The sequence below is a fragment of the Toxorhynchites rutilus genome, chromosome 3 (genome assembly GCF_029784135.1).
Source record: "Toxorhynchites rutilus septentrionalis strain SRP chromosome 3, ASM2978413v1, whole genome shotgun sequence".
Classification (NCBI taxonomy): Eukaryota; Metazoa; Arthropoda; class Insecta; order Diptera; family Culicidae; genus Toxorhynchites; species Toxorhynchites rutilus.
This window is the reverse complement of record NC_073746.1, coordinates 16,887,869-16,902,790: the sequence shown is the minus strand read 5'-3', so window position 1 is coordinate 16,902,790 and position 14,922 is coordinate 16,887,869. Positions and strand designations below refer to the sequence as shown.

At 40.5% G+C, this 14,922-nt stretch overlaps 1 protein-coding gene across 6 annotated transcripts in view; it reads left to right on the top strand.

Moving 5' to 3' along the window:
* LOC129775135 (stress-activated protein kinase JNK) overlaps window positions 1–14,560 on the top strand; it is a 235,823-nt gene extending 221,263 nt beyond the window's left edge. For all 6 annotated transcript variants that reach the window (XM_055779451.1, XM_055779452.1, XM_055779449.1 and 3 more), the window contains 5 exons: window positions 3,793–3,922; window positions 4,297–4,494; window positions 4,550–4,814; window positions 4,886–5,169; window positions 10,779–14,560. In XM_055779451.1, coding sequence (XP_055635426.1) covers window positions 3,793–3,922; window positions 4,297–4,494; window positions 4,550–4,814; window positions 4,886–5,169; window positions 10,779–10,916 — 1,015 coding nt within the window. In that variant the 3' untranslated portion in view covers window positions 10,917–14,560. The remainder of the gene's footprint in view (window positions 1–3,792; window positions 3,923–4,296; window positions 4,495–4,549; window positions 4,815–4,885; window positions 5,170–10,778) is intronic.
* Window positions 14,561–14,922: the final 362 nt, after the last annotated feature.

Genomic DNA, 14,922 nt, shown 5'->3' with positions numbered 1-14,922 from the left:
CGATAGAGAAACAAAATCAACAAAACATTGAACACTAGATACAAAATACAGCTCTTCTGTTCTACAGAACATTTTTCTTTAAATTGAAAAAAAATGAAATGCTGTCCTTTGGTAAGTTTGTTTTAGTTGATAAATACGCATAAATAGTTTCATCTTCTAGCAGGATTTGTGAGAGTGGGCTTATAGTTCCGCTGTCAACTACTTCGTCAGGTACTGAGTTTTTTAATCAATGTTACCTATAGATAATTGCTCTTAACTGTTTTTATTTTTTTCATCGTCAGACAAAACTGCTCCTTCGGATAAGTTATCGTCAAAAGTCACGTAGTCTTCAGAATACAAATCCCGATTATACCTTCTATGATATTTGAGAATATTAACCATTTATAACCGAACCTTCAAAATAATCAGAACCGTATGCAGCGAGCGCTTCAAAATATGATCGGAATACATTTTCCTCATATGGGTCGTTATCAATGCTGTTTCCGTTGATGCAAATCAAATTGTCTGATTTCATAGTGCCAGTTTTGACGAAGCAATTAACAATAGTGGATTGTTTGACATGGTTTGCTACACATCAGCTGGCATACAAATACGCTGTACAAGATTGACATTCAACGATTCATTTTTTTTTCTACCGCATTCGGTTCATTCTTTACTAATTTGTTGCGGTAGTGCACTTTCAATGCTTTAATTATTCCAAGGTCAAGTGGTTGGACCACAGAGGTCATGTGTGGAGGAAAATATTGCAGTCTGCAATTTCTCAATTTTTGTTGAATATTTGGATGGCAAATATCGCTCTCACCATCTACGCATTTTTGTTGCTTTTATAAATCACTGGAAGGTTCTTAGTGTTTTTAAAATATCTAGGTTTGGTACTCTCACCTATGACCAGACCATGACCACCAATGTTTCCGATCCGTCCGTATTTTTTGCCACAACTGTGATTGCAATGTTTGCCCCCGTGATATTTACCGCTTTTGAAGTAATATGTCTTAATGGGTAAGCATTAGAAAAACGAACCCGTTTCATTCATATTAAACATATGTTGTGGGCCTCTAGTCAGCAATCAATAGCCGTAACGTATCGGATTTGAATTGCTCAGCAGCTCCGTCATCAATAGCTCAACTTTCGCCACTTGCGGTTTCAAACGACAGCTCATTCCTCTTAACGAATTTTGTAAAACATCCGTCGTTTGGTATATTGAACATCACCAGTTAAAACCATTATTCTTATCTTTCCACGAACTTGGTTCTTATTTTTGATTATGGGTTAAACCGTGTTGTGCGGCACATTAAATTCACTGGATAATGTTTTGTTTTCAATCTTTTTTTTTTCAAAATTTCAAAATTCTCAATTTTCTTGCCTTTGAATTTATCCCGGAATTCTTCCTGTCTTACAGATTTACAGATTTCTTACAGATTTCCTATGTGTGTGTTTTGAGAGCTGGGCTGAGTTTGTGTTAAATTCCACACATTCATTTTTTATCTCTCTCTAGCATTGTTTTTGCGGAATGGATTTTGTTTGCGCCAGAATCATTTTAAGTATCTTGTGAAAACGTGAAACATAAAAATTAAAATGTTTCTATTTTTGTGAAGTATTCGAAAAATCATATTAAAGGGTGTGTCACATCGAATTGCATCACGGAAAAAACGCTGTAAAAATTCGCCCAGTAGACCGATCCTTTTGAAAATTTTAGACAGTAAAATAAAAACTATTAAACAACTTTTGGCATTTTCTTTTTATTCATACTTCGAGCCCAAGCCCGTATGCTCGCACCTTCCTCTTTACCCCGTCCATAAGGTTCTGTACAACGTCAGGTTGTAGTTTTTTTTGAACAGAAATCCATTTTCTCTTGAAGTCCGCCTCCTATTTGACAACTTTTGGGTTATTCCGGAGGGCCTGCTTCATAATCGCCCAATATTTCTCTATTGGGCGAAGCTCCGGCGCGTTGGGCGGGTTCATTTCCTTTGGCACGAAGGTGACCCCGTTGGCTTCGTACCACTCCAACACGTCTTTTGAATAGTGGCACGAAGCGAGATCCGGCCAGAAGATGGTCGGGCCCTCGTGCTGCTTCAATAGTGGTAGTAAGCGCTTCTGTAGGCACTCCTTAAGGTAAACCTGCCCGTTTACCGTGCCGGTCATCACGAAGGGGGCGCTCCGCTTTCCACAAGAGCAGATCGCTTGCCACACCATGTACTTTTTGGCAAACTTGGATAGTTTCTGATTGCGAATCTCCTCCGCAACGCTGAATTTGTCCTCTGCGGAGAAGAACAACAGGCCCGGCAGCTGACGAAAGTCCGCTTTGACGTAGGTTTCGTCGTCCATTACCAGGCAATGCCTTTCGTCGCGGTTAGGAGCCTCCTGAACTTGTATGTACGCAGGCCCTCCCGCTGCTTGATCCGCTGAACGAATGAACTTGACAAATTCAGCTTATTGGCGACATCCCGGACCGAACTTCTCGGATCACGTCTAAACTGCTTAACTACGCGCTTGTGATCTTTTTCACTGACGGAGCATCCATTTTTGCCGTTCTTCACCTTCCGGTCGATGGTTAGGTTCTCGAAGTATCGTTTTAGTATTCTGCTGACCGTGGATTGGACGATTCCCAGCATCTTACCGATGTCCCGATGTGACAACTCCGGATTCTCGAAATGAGTGCGCAGGATTAATTCACGACGCTCTTTTTCGTTCGACGACATTTTTCCAAATTTACGAAAAATTGACAGTGAAGCATGGCGAACGTGATCTATACACTCTTATCTGATTATAAGCGAAAGCTGAAGATATAATTCCTGAAAATTAAATTTCTACAGCGTTTTTTCCGTGATGCAATTTGATGTGACACACCCTTTAGTTGCGCGCGAACAAATGAATTATGCTCAAAAAACATAACATAGATTATTTTAGTTCATAGTCATATACTAATTTCAATTAGAATAATTATTATATCACTGTGAATGGAGCGGCATTGGAAATTGTCGCTATAGAGAATGATATGTATGAGCGGTAATCTGTCGTTACGGGGAATGGTCGTTATAGTGAAATGTCGCAATAAAGAAACGAATTTCTATGCGATTTTGAAGGGACCTTTGGACATGTCGTTATAGAGAGATTTGTCGCTATAAAGATTGTCGCTATAGAGAGCTTTAACTGTTTTTTTTTAATATCTCGAGAATGGCTGCATTTAGAAGGAGATTGTTAAACAGCTTTCTTATTTTAAATCACATCAGGATTCATAATTTGTGACTAAAAATGATTGTCAACACACAAAAATTCCAAGTTTCGAAAATTCATAGAAATTCGATGTTCCACAAAGTTCGTCAAAAATAGTTTTACCATCTTATACTTAGTTTTTAATTTTTCTACATGACTTCTATTTTATATAAAAATTAAACAATGTGTATTTTAGATATTGCAATTTGAGGTTTTTTTTGTAAATAAAAAAAAGAGTACTAATTTCTTTCTCTGTTTATATTTTTTTCACGTTTCAACATCAATACTCTACAGCTTTTTCTAAGACACTATTTCGATACGTCTCATAATTTTTGAGATTTAAATTATCAAAGTTTTCTCTTACTAGAATTCATACGCCCTTTTCAAAAGTTACATTTAAGTTCCCAAATGCTGTGGAAAACTCATACTTACTCCAACCTAAACGGAATACAAACTTTCGTTCGAATCAAAAATACAAGTTTTTAAAATCGGCATTCTTAGTTCGATTTCATTTGGAATTGCACAGCAGGAATAGGACTCAACTAACTTTCCCCTTTTTCTTGCATTCTTCAATTTCAGTGCCGCATATGACACAATCACCCAGCAGAATGTCGCCATCAAGAAGTTATCTCGACCGTTCCAGAACGTCACACATGCCAAACGCGCGTACAGGGAGTTCAAACTTATGAAATTAGTCAATCACAAGAATGTAAGTATTCAAGTGTTGTCGCCATGAATAGAACAAATCCATGCGCAGAATGCTGTCGTTATCATGGTTATTATACTCAGCGAAATGCTATCATTGAATAAGTTCATTCATCATTCTCTCCAATAACTTTGCCAATTAAGGCGAAAGGCTCCAAAATAAGGCCGCGCCACGTTGTCTAGTTGATTAATGTTTCTACTTGTTCCTCCCCGTTCGCTTCGCTTTTTTTTCGAGAGCAGCGCAAGTTCGCGCTAGAGTAATCCATTAGACGAAACTTTCTTACTCCTTGCTGAGTTGTGCTTTTGGCGAGACACTATTTGCTATTAGTTGCCACCAGAAACGCAAAACTAATAAAATAATTGTTTGCCTCTTTGCAGATTATCGGACTGTTAAATGCATTCACACCGCAGCGCACGCTCGAAGAATTCCAGGATGTGTATCTGGTTATGGAGCTCATGGACGCCAACCTGTGCCAGGTCATCCAGATGGATCTGGACCACGAGCGGATGTCGTATCTGCTCTATCAGATGCTGTGCGGCATCAAGCATCTGCACTCGGCTGGCATCATTCACAGGGTATGAATGAATTATTTTTCCTGGGACCTCAAAATTAACATCTAACCCTTCCCAGGACTTGAAGCCCTCTAACATCGTAGTCAAATCGGACTGCACACTGAAAATCCTCGACTTTGGATTGGCTCGCACTGCCGGTACGACGTTCATGATGACGCCGTACGTGGTGACGCGGTACTATCGCGCCCCGGAGGTCATCCTCGGAATGGGATACAAGGAGAACGTCGATATCTGGTCCGTTGGGTGTATCATGGGGGAGATGATTCGCGGTGGTGTGCTGTTCCCCGGCACCGATCACATTGACCAGTGGAATAAGATTATAGGTATTGAAAACTGTCATTCTCACACCCATTTTAGCGTAATGACTATTATATTGATCTGAATTTTTTTGTAGAACAACTGGGCACACCGTCGCCCTCGTTCATGGCACGGCTACAGCCAACGGTGCGGAACTACGTCGAGAACCGTCCCCGTTACACCGGCTACCCGTTCGATCGGCTCTTCCCGGACGTGCTGTTCCCGACCGACTCGAACGAACACAACCGTCTCAAGGCTAGTCAGGCGAGGGATCTGCTGAGCAAGATGCTGGTGGTCGATCCCGAGCATCGCATCTCGGTCGATCAGGCCCTGGTGCACAGCTATATCAACGTGTGGTACGACGAGAGCGAAGTCAATGCGGTGAGTGTTTGCAGCTGGTGATCGATTGGTTTCGGGAAGTAGAAGTCGATCAAGATAAGATGTATTAGATCAATGTAGCATATTTGTACATTTTTTCATGCGTTCTCTCATGCCAAAAAGCTCGTCTGAAATGTTGTAATGTTATTGTGAAGTTGCAGCGAAAACACCAGCCTATACATGGTAACTAGGGCTGCTTTTCAGTGAAATAACATCTTATAAAACTAAAACAAAGACACTAAATTCCGTGAATTTCTTATTGTGGAGCACAAAACGATTCTTCAAATTATAGTCGATGTAGTAATTGGTGTTGTTTTTAACCCCGAATTCGATGGAAAAGTAGCGGAAGCTTTCGTTAAATTCCATCCCAAATCATAACTCTCGACATGTTTTTGAACCGCTACACTAACAGCTTATTATTTGGGATATCGACTAGTTTGACTGCGTATAATCGATCATTCTGTAGGATGTTGTGCGATTTTAGCCACCAAAAGTCCAGCCATTTCGGAGATGCTTTATTCTTTTGTCCGCGGAGCACACGTCTTGACCTCACCGCTAACAGAATGCCGAAACCCGAGATCTCGTGCTGCGTAATGTGTGATTCACATAGAACGTTACGGAAAAGAACGTCTACGTTCCGTGAACGTCACCACCAATTCACACATGCAGTCAATGCTTGCACCAGCACCGTCACGTCAAATATCAAACGAATGATCTCTTCAATGTTATTCATGGTGTCGCCATCTACAACAATTTTGAATTGCAACGTCCTCTTTCAAATCAGTATGCCTAGAATCAGTCCTAAATTTAGAAAAAATCAGTGAAAATCATTTTTTTTATCCCTTTTGTTTATTTTAGGCTCATTAGCTTTAGCTGTAACCGAGCCGAATTTCAATCGTGTACATGTCACATGTTTATCATATCTATAATTAGCACATTACACAGTTGCCATGTTTTCGGCGTTAGAGTATTCCCTTCTATATATGGTACATATGGTACACATTTACACAGTTGCCATATAGGCGTAAGAGTTTTCGTTCTGTTCTTCCATTATCCAGTTAGACCGGACAGCGGAGACAGTTGATTGATCATTGTTGAGTTATTTATAGAACACCAGCCCGATGTGTCTTGCAGAGCAGAGCAGTTGTATGGATGAATCGATCTTAATTCGACCGTGGATCGATCTCCATCACTGATGATTGTTGCGTGGACGTAGTTATTCTGTAACAACACAAAGATGGTCAATGAGGGCCCTGAGTTTTGAACTCACGATCGATCGCTTACTAAGCGAACGCGCAACCAATGTGGCTACGGAGACCCCCTAGTGAAAATCATTGAACTATATTATTTAAATGCCTAAGACCTATAGTCCCGATCCTTTTTTTACAATAATAATATATAGACTGTTTTTCTCAGCTAGTCGTGAATTGATTTTGACTGATAAATTTGAAACTGGGAGATATGTTGGCATAAAAAATGCAGCCAAAACCAAAACAAAAGCCGAGACACAAAGCCCAGACAAAAACCCAACGAGCCGTCCGTCTCCGTCAATTATTCCTTTCTACAAATCCTGCCGGTCGTTTTCGTTGAACGTATACTGACGGGTCGTTACGTTGCCGGTGTATGTGAATGTTTTCATATGAATTGCATGGTAGCATAACTGACGTAACGGAACGTGACGGGACGTGAACGTGATGTGGATGTTGTATGTGAATCGCATTTAATTCGGTTGGTCGATGCAGGGTTGGAGCAAACGGCAAAGCGGGCGAAGTATAGGCGGTGGGGCTGCGTCGCATAGGCACGGTATCTATAAAAGGGAAGACAACGCATTGCAAGCGAAATACATTGGATGTAATAGGAGGATCATATTCACCCTCCATACATCACCCCTCTTCCAAATTCAGGGAAATTCAGGGATAAATAGTTAATTATGTTGTCGAATACAGGATCAAATATGTGTGCCATGTCATTCCGTTCTTCCGTCACAGTATACTTACGAGGGTCGAATCGTGATCGCACAAGTCTGACGTTCAACAACGACTGTCTCGCCTGATTCAAAACGACATTGGGGAGCTCTCCGCCTTGCGTCTTTTCGAGCCTTTGCGTCGGTTTTTGGGTTCCGATCCCTCGGGTCGAGCGAGTTATCATCGAAAGTTATTTTTCCACAGCAAATCAGGGAATACTCATCTGAATTTCCGTTACCTCCCCTGGCGTATACTTTTAATGGAATGCTCAGCAACGTTATAATGCATGAACTGCCGCGTTCAATTCCTCACGGTAGTTTATTCCATTTGCAGACACTGTGCTCATGATTTTTTTTTCACCAGTTCATACAGTTCTCTGGTGATTGTGCAAAAGTGACAGACTTCATCTATTCCTCCGCATCTTTCGTCATACTGGTTAACCAAACTCGCTCTCTCAAAATATTTTCAAAATCCATTACGTTTTTCGCGTGATGATCTCGATCCACCTTCGTATATAATTTCCAAATCTATCAAACGCGGTCGTCTGAATCCGCTATAATAAGTTCTAACCATCGCGGTCCGCTAATTGGATAAAAACGCAGTCGTCTCGATCCACTAATAACACTCAAAGCGCGATCCGCTACAAATATTCAAAGCACGGTCGTCTAGATACGTTACAAACTGTGCGGTCGTCTCGATCCGCTACAAGCGCGGTCGTCACGATCCGCTTTTAATAACACCAAGTGCGGTCGTCACGATCCGCTTTTGATTATACCTAGTGCGGTCGTCGCGATCCGATTTTAATTACATCTAGCGCGGTCGTTACGATCCGCTTTTAATAACACCAAGCGCGGTCGTCACGATCCGCTTTTAATTATACCCAGCGCGGCCGTCGCGATCCGCTTTTATTTATACCTAACGCGGTCGTCGCGATCCGCTTTGAATAACACCTAGCGCGGTCGTCACGATCCGCTTTTTATTACACCTAGAGCGGCCGTCGCGATCCGCTTTTAATAATACCAAGCGCGGTCGTCGCAATCCGCTTTTAATTGAATCTAGCGCGGTCGTCGCGATCCGCTTTTAATCGAATATAGCGCGGTCGTCACGATCCGCTTCTTATAACGCCAGGCGCGATCGTCGCGATCCGCTGTTAATAAACACGATTACGATCCGTTCCATCAACAATGTACATCATTACACATTTCAAACAAAATGTCTGGCAGCTCATAGTAGATGATTCCATTCCAATCCCACCAAACACACAGCAAAACCTTCCTGGCCGTCAATCCGGGCTTGGCTATGGTTTGGGCCGGCTCACCGCGCTTCGACCACGACTTTTTTCGCTTTAGGTTGTCGTACGTGATCCACTTTTCATCACCAGTCACCATCTTCTTCAAAAATGGATCGAGTTCGTTCCGTTTCAGCAGTGCATCACAGGCGTTGATTCGGTCTAAAATATTGTTTTGTGTCAACTCGTGTGGCACCCATACATCCAGCTTTTTTTGGAATCCAATCTTCTGCAAATGGTTCCAAACGGTTTTATGGTCTATACCCAGTTCCTGGCCAATCGAGCGAGTGCTCTCATGCCGGTCTACTTGGATGATTTCAACGATTTTATCGGTTTCCACGACGGTTGGCCTTCCAGTACGGGGTGTATCTTCGACAGCCACTACACCAGAACGAAATCGATCAAACCAACGCTGTGCTGTGCGAATCGTTACAGTATCGGGTCCAAAAACTACACGATTTTTTTCGGTCGCCTTCGTTGCAGTTTTACCTCGGTAGTAAAAACGTAAAATATGGCGAATTTCTTGCTTGGTGGACTCCATCTTTGACGCGCTATAACTTGAGACTGAAAAGGACAATCACAACAATGTCAAAACGACACTTGTAGCACAGTTTGTCGTCTTTAAATAGCCGTATAGTATGACCCGATGCGATAAGTACAACACAAGATATGTTTAAGTGTTGCCATATATTGACAATATACATACGACATTTCTTTTTCCCCAACCCAATATTATAGCTTTTGGTGCCATACAGATGCCACAGGGAACTTGTCAAGCTACTGCCGGGAATGAAATCTGTAGGATACAATTGGATAAACTAGGACGAGTTAACAGGTGCAAAGCGCGATACAACCCAGGAGGAGGAGAAATTTTGGATTCGTTGACCAGAAAGTTTCAGTTGACAGTCTTAGGAGTCTGGGGATGTAAGATATCAAATCTCATTTCACATCGATCGGATGGCTGACAGATTCGGATTGGAGAGTTCTGAAGAATCGCACTTTCGAATGAACCAGGGCTACATTCAGCAGAAGGCGGTGATCGAAAGGCTACCGACTAATGAAAAGAATTAGATGCAATTGGATAGCGCCGTCCGGTTGCTGATGTCGCGTTGTCGGTTCTGAGGCTTCGTTTTGCTGTTCGTTCATTTTGCTGACCATGGTTGGTTTCGGTTTCCAGGTGCTTCGAGGTTCGACGTTCGGTGATTATGCATTTGTTGGTGGTTTATTTGTTTGCTCCATTGCAGCAGATGCTATTGCTAGTTGTTGGTGTTGAATTGCTCCTTATTGATTTAACGATTTCTGGAGGATGTCTGATGTGTTAAATTTGAGATAGGTGACGGTTGCTTCCGTAACTCATATCCATAGAAATACTTATCAATCTCTTCTTAATGATTAACGAATTCTAGAAATAAAGTGGTTCTACCTTGTTTTTTGTTACCCTTCGAGTTGATGGTGAAAAAGTTCATCCGTTTTTGATTCGCTCAGGTTCGGCCTTGAACCTCTGGTAGACTTTTCAACCCTTCTCGGGCAGTGGAAAGCGAACAGGAGGAGTTGCCTGTGCAATAAAGGACTGGCTTTGGGGATAGTGTGTAATTGAGAGATAAATTAGTGTTTTTTACTCGATGCGTGACCCACAGAAGCGTTTACGTTTGGTCTGCTTTATTGGATATTAATCCCTTAGTCCGATTTAATGTCCCAAATAGTGGACCTAACGAAAACGTGTCGATCAGTCACGCATCCAGTAATTTCACTACTATTCTGAGCGCCCTAGTGCCCTATGGTATTTAGCATATTTCCACTAGTTTTATACGGATTAGTAAAGGTATCGTATCGTTGGTGTCCGTAGAAGTCCTCGAAGCTCGTTGTTGTCTCGCTGGGGTTGCCGTCTGTCGAGAGATCTGGAACACTGGTTCGGTTTTGTTTTTGAATCTCACAGTAGATCATTCAGAGCCCAATACCTCATGAAAAGAATTGATTGGATTACAGAACTGCGTACGAGACATGGCTTTTAACAAATAGGTCGGTGCTCTCAAACAAACCACGACTCTCAAATAGTCGCGATTCTTAAATAGAATGTATGTAGGTTCTGCACTTCTCTGTAGTTCCATGTTGGATTGAGCCAGGAAATAAAATTAAACTACATGCAGACGAATTAATACTGTTGTTGGCAACCAACAATTCCAAAAAAAGAAATTGCCAAAACGATTTTTTTATCTTCTCAACAAATTTTTGACATGTTTTTTTTTATTTCGCACAATGCAACAATTCGCAAAGAATACGTGTCGAATACACAGAAATTGAACACCAATGACGCCATAAAAAACCATATTGAAACATTATTACATCTATTACATCCACAGCCCGCCCCGGGACCGTACGATCACAGCGTAGACGAGCGCGAGCACACCGTCGAACAGTGGAAGGAGCTCATCTACCAGGAGGTCATGGAGTATGAGGCACGCACCAACCTGGCCGATGGTGATGGTACTCCGCGGTAGAAATCGTCGGCAGAATAAAACGAATCAAGTCTGGTGTTCCTGAACTCGACGACGACAAAGACGACGACGAAGATGGAAACGGCCAGCAAAAGTATGTGCGAAGAGCGCCTAGTGTGATTTTGCCAGTTCATAGGCAAAGAAAGCAGATAAATAAATGGAGTAATTGGCAAATGGAAGCGGCAGCACATGGCGACGGTAATACGAAAGCAACGGAAGGATATCTTCTCTCTTACAAGCAACATCACCACCCGCATCACTTGTGATGTGGCATTTTTTTTTTGTATTATCACAATTGAAACAAAACACAACCCCCGGAGAGAAGAAAAGTTCTAAATACACGACGACATTGACGCGTAGATCCATAAGCGGGGAATGCACAACAATACGGTAGGAGAAAAACGTAAAGAAAATCAATCAATAATAACGATGGTGTCATCAAAAATGATTGGCAAAAAAAAACTGCTGAAAATGTGGTTTCGTTGCATTCTCTCGTTGTTTTTCATAGGATGTGGAGATGCGATCCAGTATTTGGTAGAAGAAGAAAAAATGAATAATCGTGCGCTGTGAAATTCATTACTAAAACTAAAAAAACTGATAAACCATTAATGCAGAACTTTATTCGGATTGGCGAAAGTCATGAGAAGAATGTGGTTTGTAAATATTTAATAAAACGGTGAAAGACTTGTGTAAGCAAATGCCGATAAATAGCATGACACATACCTAGTGTTTGTGAGTGGGAAACGATTGGAGTCTGTGAAATAAAGAATACCAAGCCACCCAAAATAGCACGCGATCTAACAGAACCCAAACAGCAGCTGGTCAAAATGTGCAATAAACTTTATCACCAGATTCAAAGAAAAAATTAAAACTACGCTTCCCTCGGGAATAGACCTTTATTTCTCGGATGTTCAGCTGACAAACAAATTCTTAGATCGCTTTTAATTGTTGATATTAGATACAAACTACAACAAACAGTCGGTAGACCTAAGATCCCGATAGGAAGAGTAATCAAGGGGACGTGAACAACAAAACAGCATTATCCTCACATTTCGTTCCGTGTGTTGGTCATATTATGTCCAAACAAGAGCTGAATTTATTGTGATAAGGTGAGTCAGGCTAATTTAAATTATTTAACTCCATTTCCAATAGAAAAAAAAACGCTCAGGTCAACTCATGGCAGACTAGATTGATTCAAATTGTCCTATTGTTTCATTTCTCTCTTACGTTGAAATCATCGGTCTCAAGAGACAAGACTACTTTGATCGCTAACCCTGGATCTATACACTAATTTAGATAACACACTGCCCTCTATACGAGTTAAGGTGAATCAAGTAAAAAAGCGAATCATTTGACACACTCACACATAAACACACATACACAAAGATTATCTTTAAAACAAAGTAAAGACACATGCACTTCTAGGTTTTTAAATTAATGGTTGAATTACGGTTTTTACAAAAATCGACGCGAAATCATTACGATTTTAAGTTCAATTTTGCTCAGTTGCCATTTCAATTGCCATATTCATCCCGAACGGAGAAAATAAAACACGCGTACATTCAAGTACTTAATTATCATGCAAACCAAACAAATAACAAAAAAAATACCAACAATTCTAAGGAAAAAAGTTTTTTAATCAATAAAAGGCATTAGGAAATTCGTAACAGGCAAATACAAACAAAATAATGGAACAATTCGTTGGGTGATTTGAATAATTATAAACACAAAAATACAGTATGTAAACATTGAATAAACAAACAATAAATAATGTAGAGCAAAAAAAATACAAGGTCGTGTAAATAAGTAATGGTATATGAAATTATTACAAAACACAATTAGATGAGAAATATAAGTGAAAGTCGTATAGGAATCAGTGCAGCCCAAAAATATGTTTAAGAAAACTAACAGCAAACACAAAAAAAAAAAGAATTAAAAGGTAACCTCTGATCATATTTTGATGATTAGCAGAAGCATTAGAACGTGGCTGGTAACTAATCCCCATCGCGATGAAGAGAACAAATATAAACGCTAGCCTTCGTTAGTGGAAGGTTTTATACGCGATGATATTTTTAGCAGAAGTTATTTCAATGATGCAAACAGATATCATGCACATAATACACCACACCTACTCTTGAGAGCAGACTTATTCTAGAAAAGATCACAAAACATACACACACACACACACTCACATAGGACTTCTTCTACTGAAGCTGAAATATTCCTACTAAAATATCCGGCAATGCGACGAATAGACTCAGATGTTAGCAGACATTTCTAAGCAAACAAACAAACACTTGCGCATGAGAGAAAGAGAAAAGCAAATGAGTAAAAGAACAGTTTTACGATTCCGCCCTTTTTATAGAAAGAAATAATAAGCAAAACATACAAACAAAAGAAGGATATTAGGAAAAAAATGGAAGCACTTCTGATCTTCACCGAGAACTAACCCACTTCGAGGAAGCGGGAAATCTGAGGACGATTTGTATTAATTTATGCGCAGTAGTGCGCTAACACCGCAAAATGTAAGAAGCAAACAAAACGTTTCAATGGAGAGAAAATTAGTGACAATCGCTTTCCTTTCGTTCTTCGATTCCGTTTGCTGTCCGATGGACGATAGTTTTGCCTGCCTTCTCCTTCTCCGCAGCAAAAAAGATGAAAAGAAAAAGAAATCAGAACAAAAGGAAGACACGTATGTTCTAAACAATTGATCATAAGGTAAAATTAACAACAACAAAAACACACACAAAAACAAAATAACGTCCAAACCTTAAAATAAAGCAAATATTAAAATTAGCAAGTTAAAACATTGCCAACTCTTCTCGCCTAGAATTCCAACAGCCAACATGTTGAACACGCTCGTAGTTTTGACCTCATAATAATAAAAAATAACAGTTCACCAATCACTTCTCAGATCGATTCGATTTCACCGCAGCAGTCGCAATCAGGTTTGCTCTTCATTTCGGTCATTTCGACAACATCATCCCTTCGTTCGTTTGCAAATCGAATCAATCAAACCATATGAAAGTGAATTTCACTAGTGAAGTAAAAAAGGAAAGATGAAACCTCTAAATCGAATTGATTTCCTAGTGTATAGTAGCCACAATATCACCTTGATATTTTCCTCTCTCTCTAATCAACTTAGTTTTCCTTGAGCCATGAAGTGTGTGAGAATCGCTAGAAACGGAGAGTCACCGGTGTGATAAATTACGATGATTAAAACTATGGCGGCAGAGAGGTGGAGAAGAACGGACAGGGGAGCCGACGAGAAAGAAAGAAAATATTCAAACCTAACATAAACTTACTATTGCTAAACAATTGCAAACAAACAAAAAAATATTACTTTTACGCGAGCATGGCAAAGTTCGATCTAGGGATTCCTGATAGAGAGAACATACCAAACTAAACAAGTTCACACAAACAAACACACACAGAGGAGAAAGCTGCTGCTGCGCGCCACCAGTACAGAATGAGTATAGGAGAAGAAGAAAAAACAAGTGTATTAATGCAGAAAGTAATATTATATAAATGAAACAAACAGAAAACAAAAGCGTGAAAGGTAAGCAAAACAAAACTGACAAGACAGACTAAGAATGGGTGAAGTAAAATTACTGAAAATTACTGATAATAAAACTTATTTATCACGAGTGGCAGTCGTTTCGCTTGCGATGACAGCCTGCTGGTATCATATCACCAAACGGACTATAATCTGCTCGTCACCGACACACAGTCTTCTGTCGAGAAGCAATGACGAGGTTCATTTGAAAAGTCAAGCCCTTGCCAGGTCAGAGGATGACACTACTGGTTTCATAGAGGCGAATGAACTGCAAAGTTTAAAGCCTCTTAAAAACAAAGAAAGAAGAAGACTACTGGTTTCAACATTTTCGAAGTGGTCATATGGGGACAAGTGACGCTGGACGTTCTGGACGCCCTGTTGAGGTTAGTACTCAAGAAATAGTTCATAAAATCTTTTATTTGGTGATGATCTTAAATCGGTGAGATTGCTAGG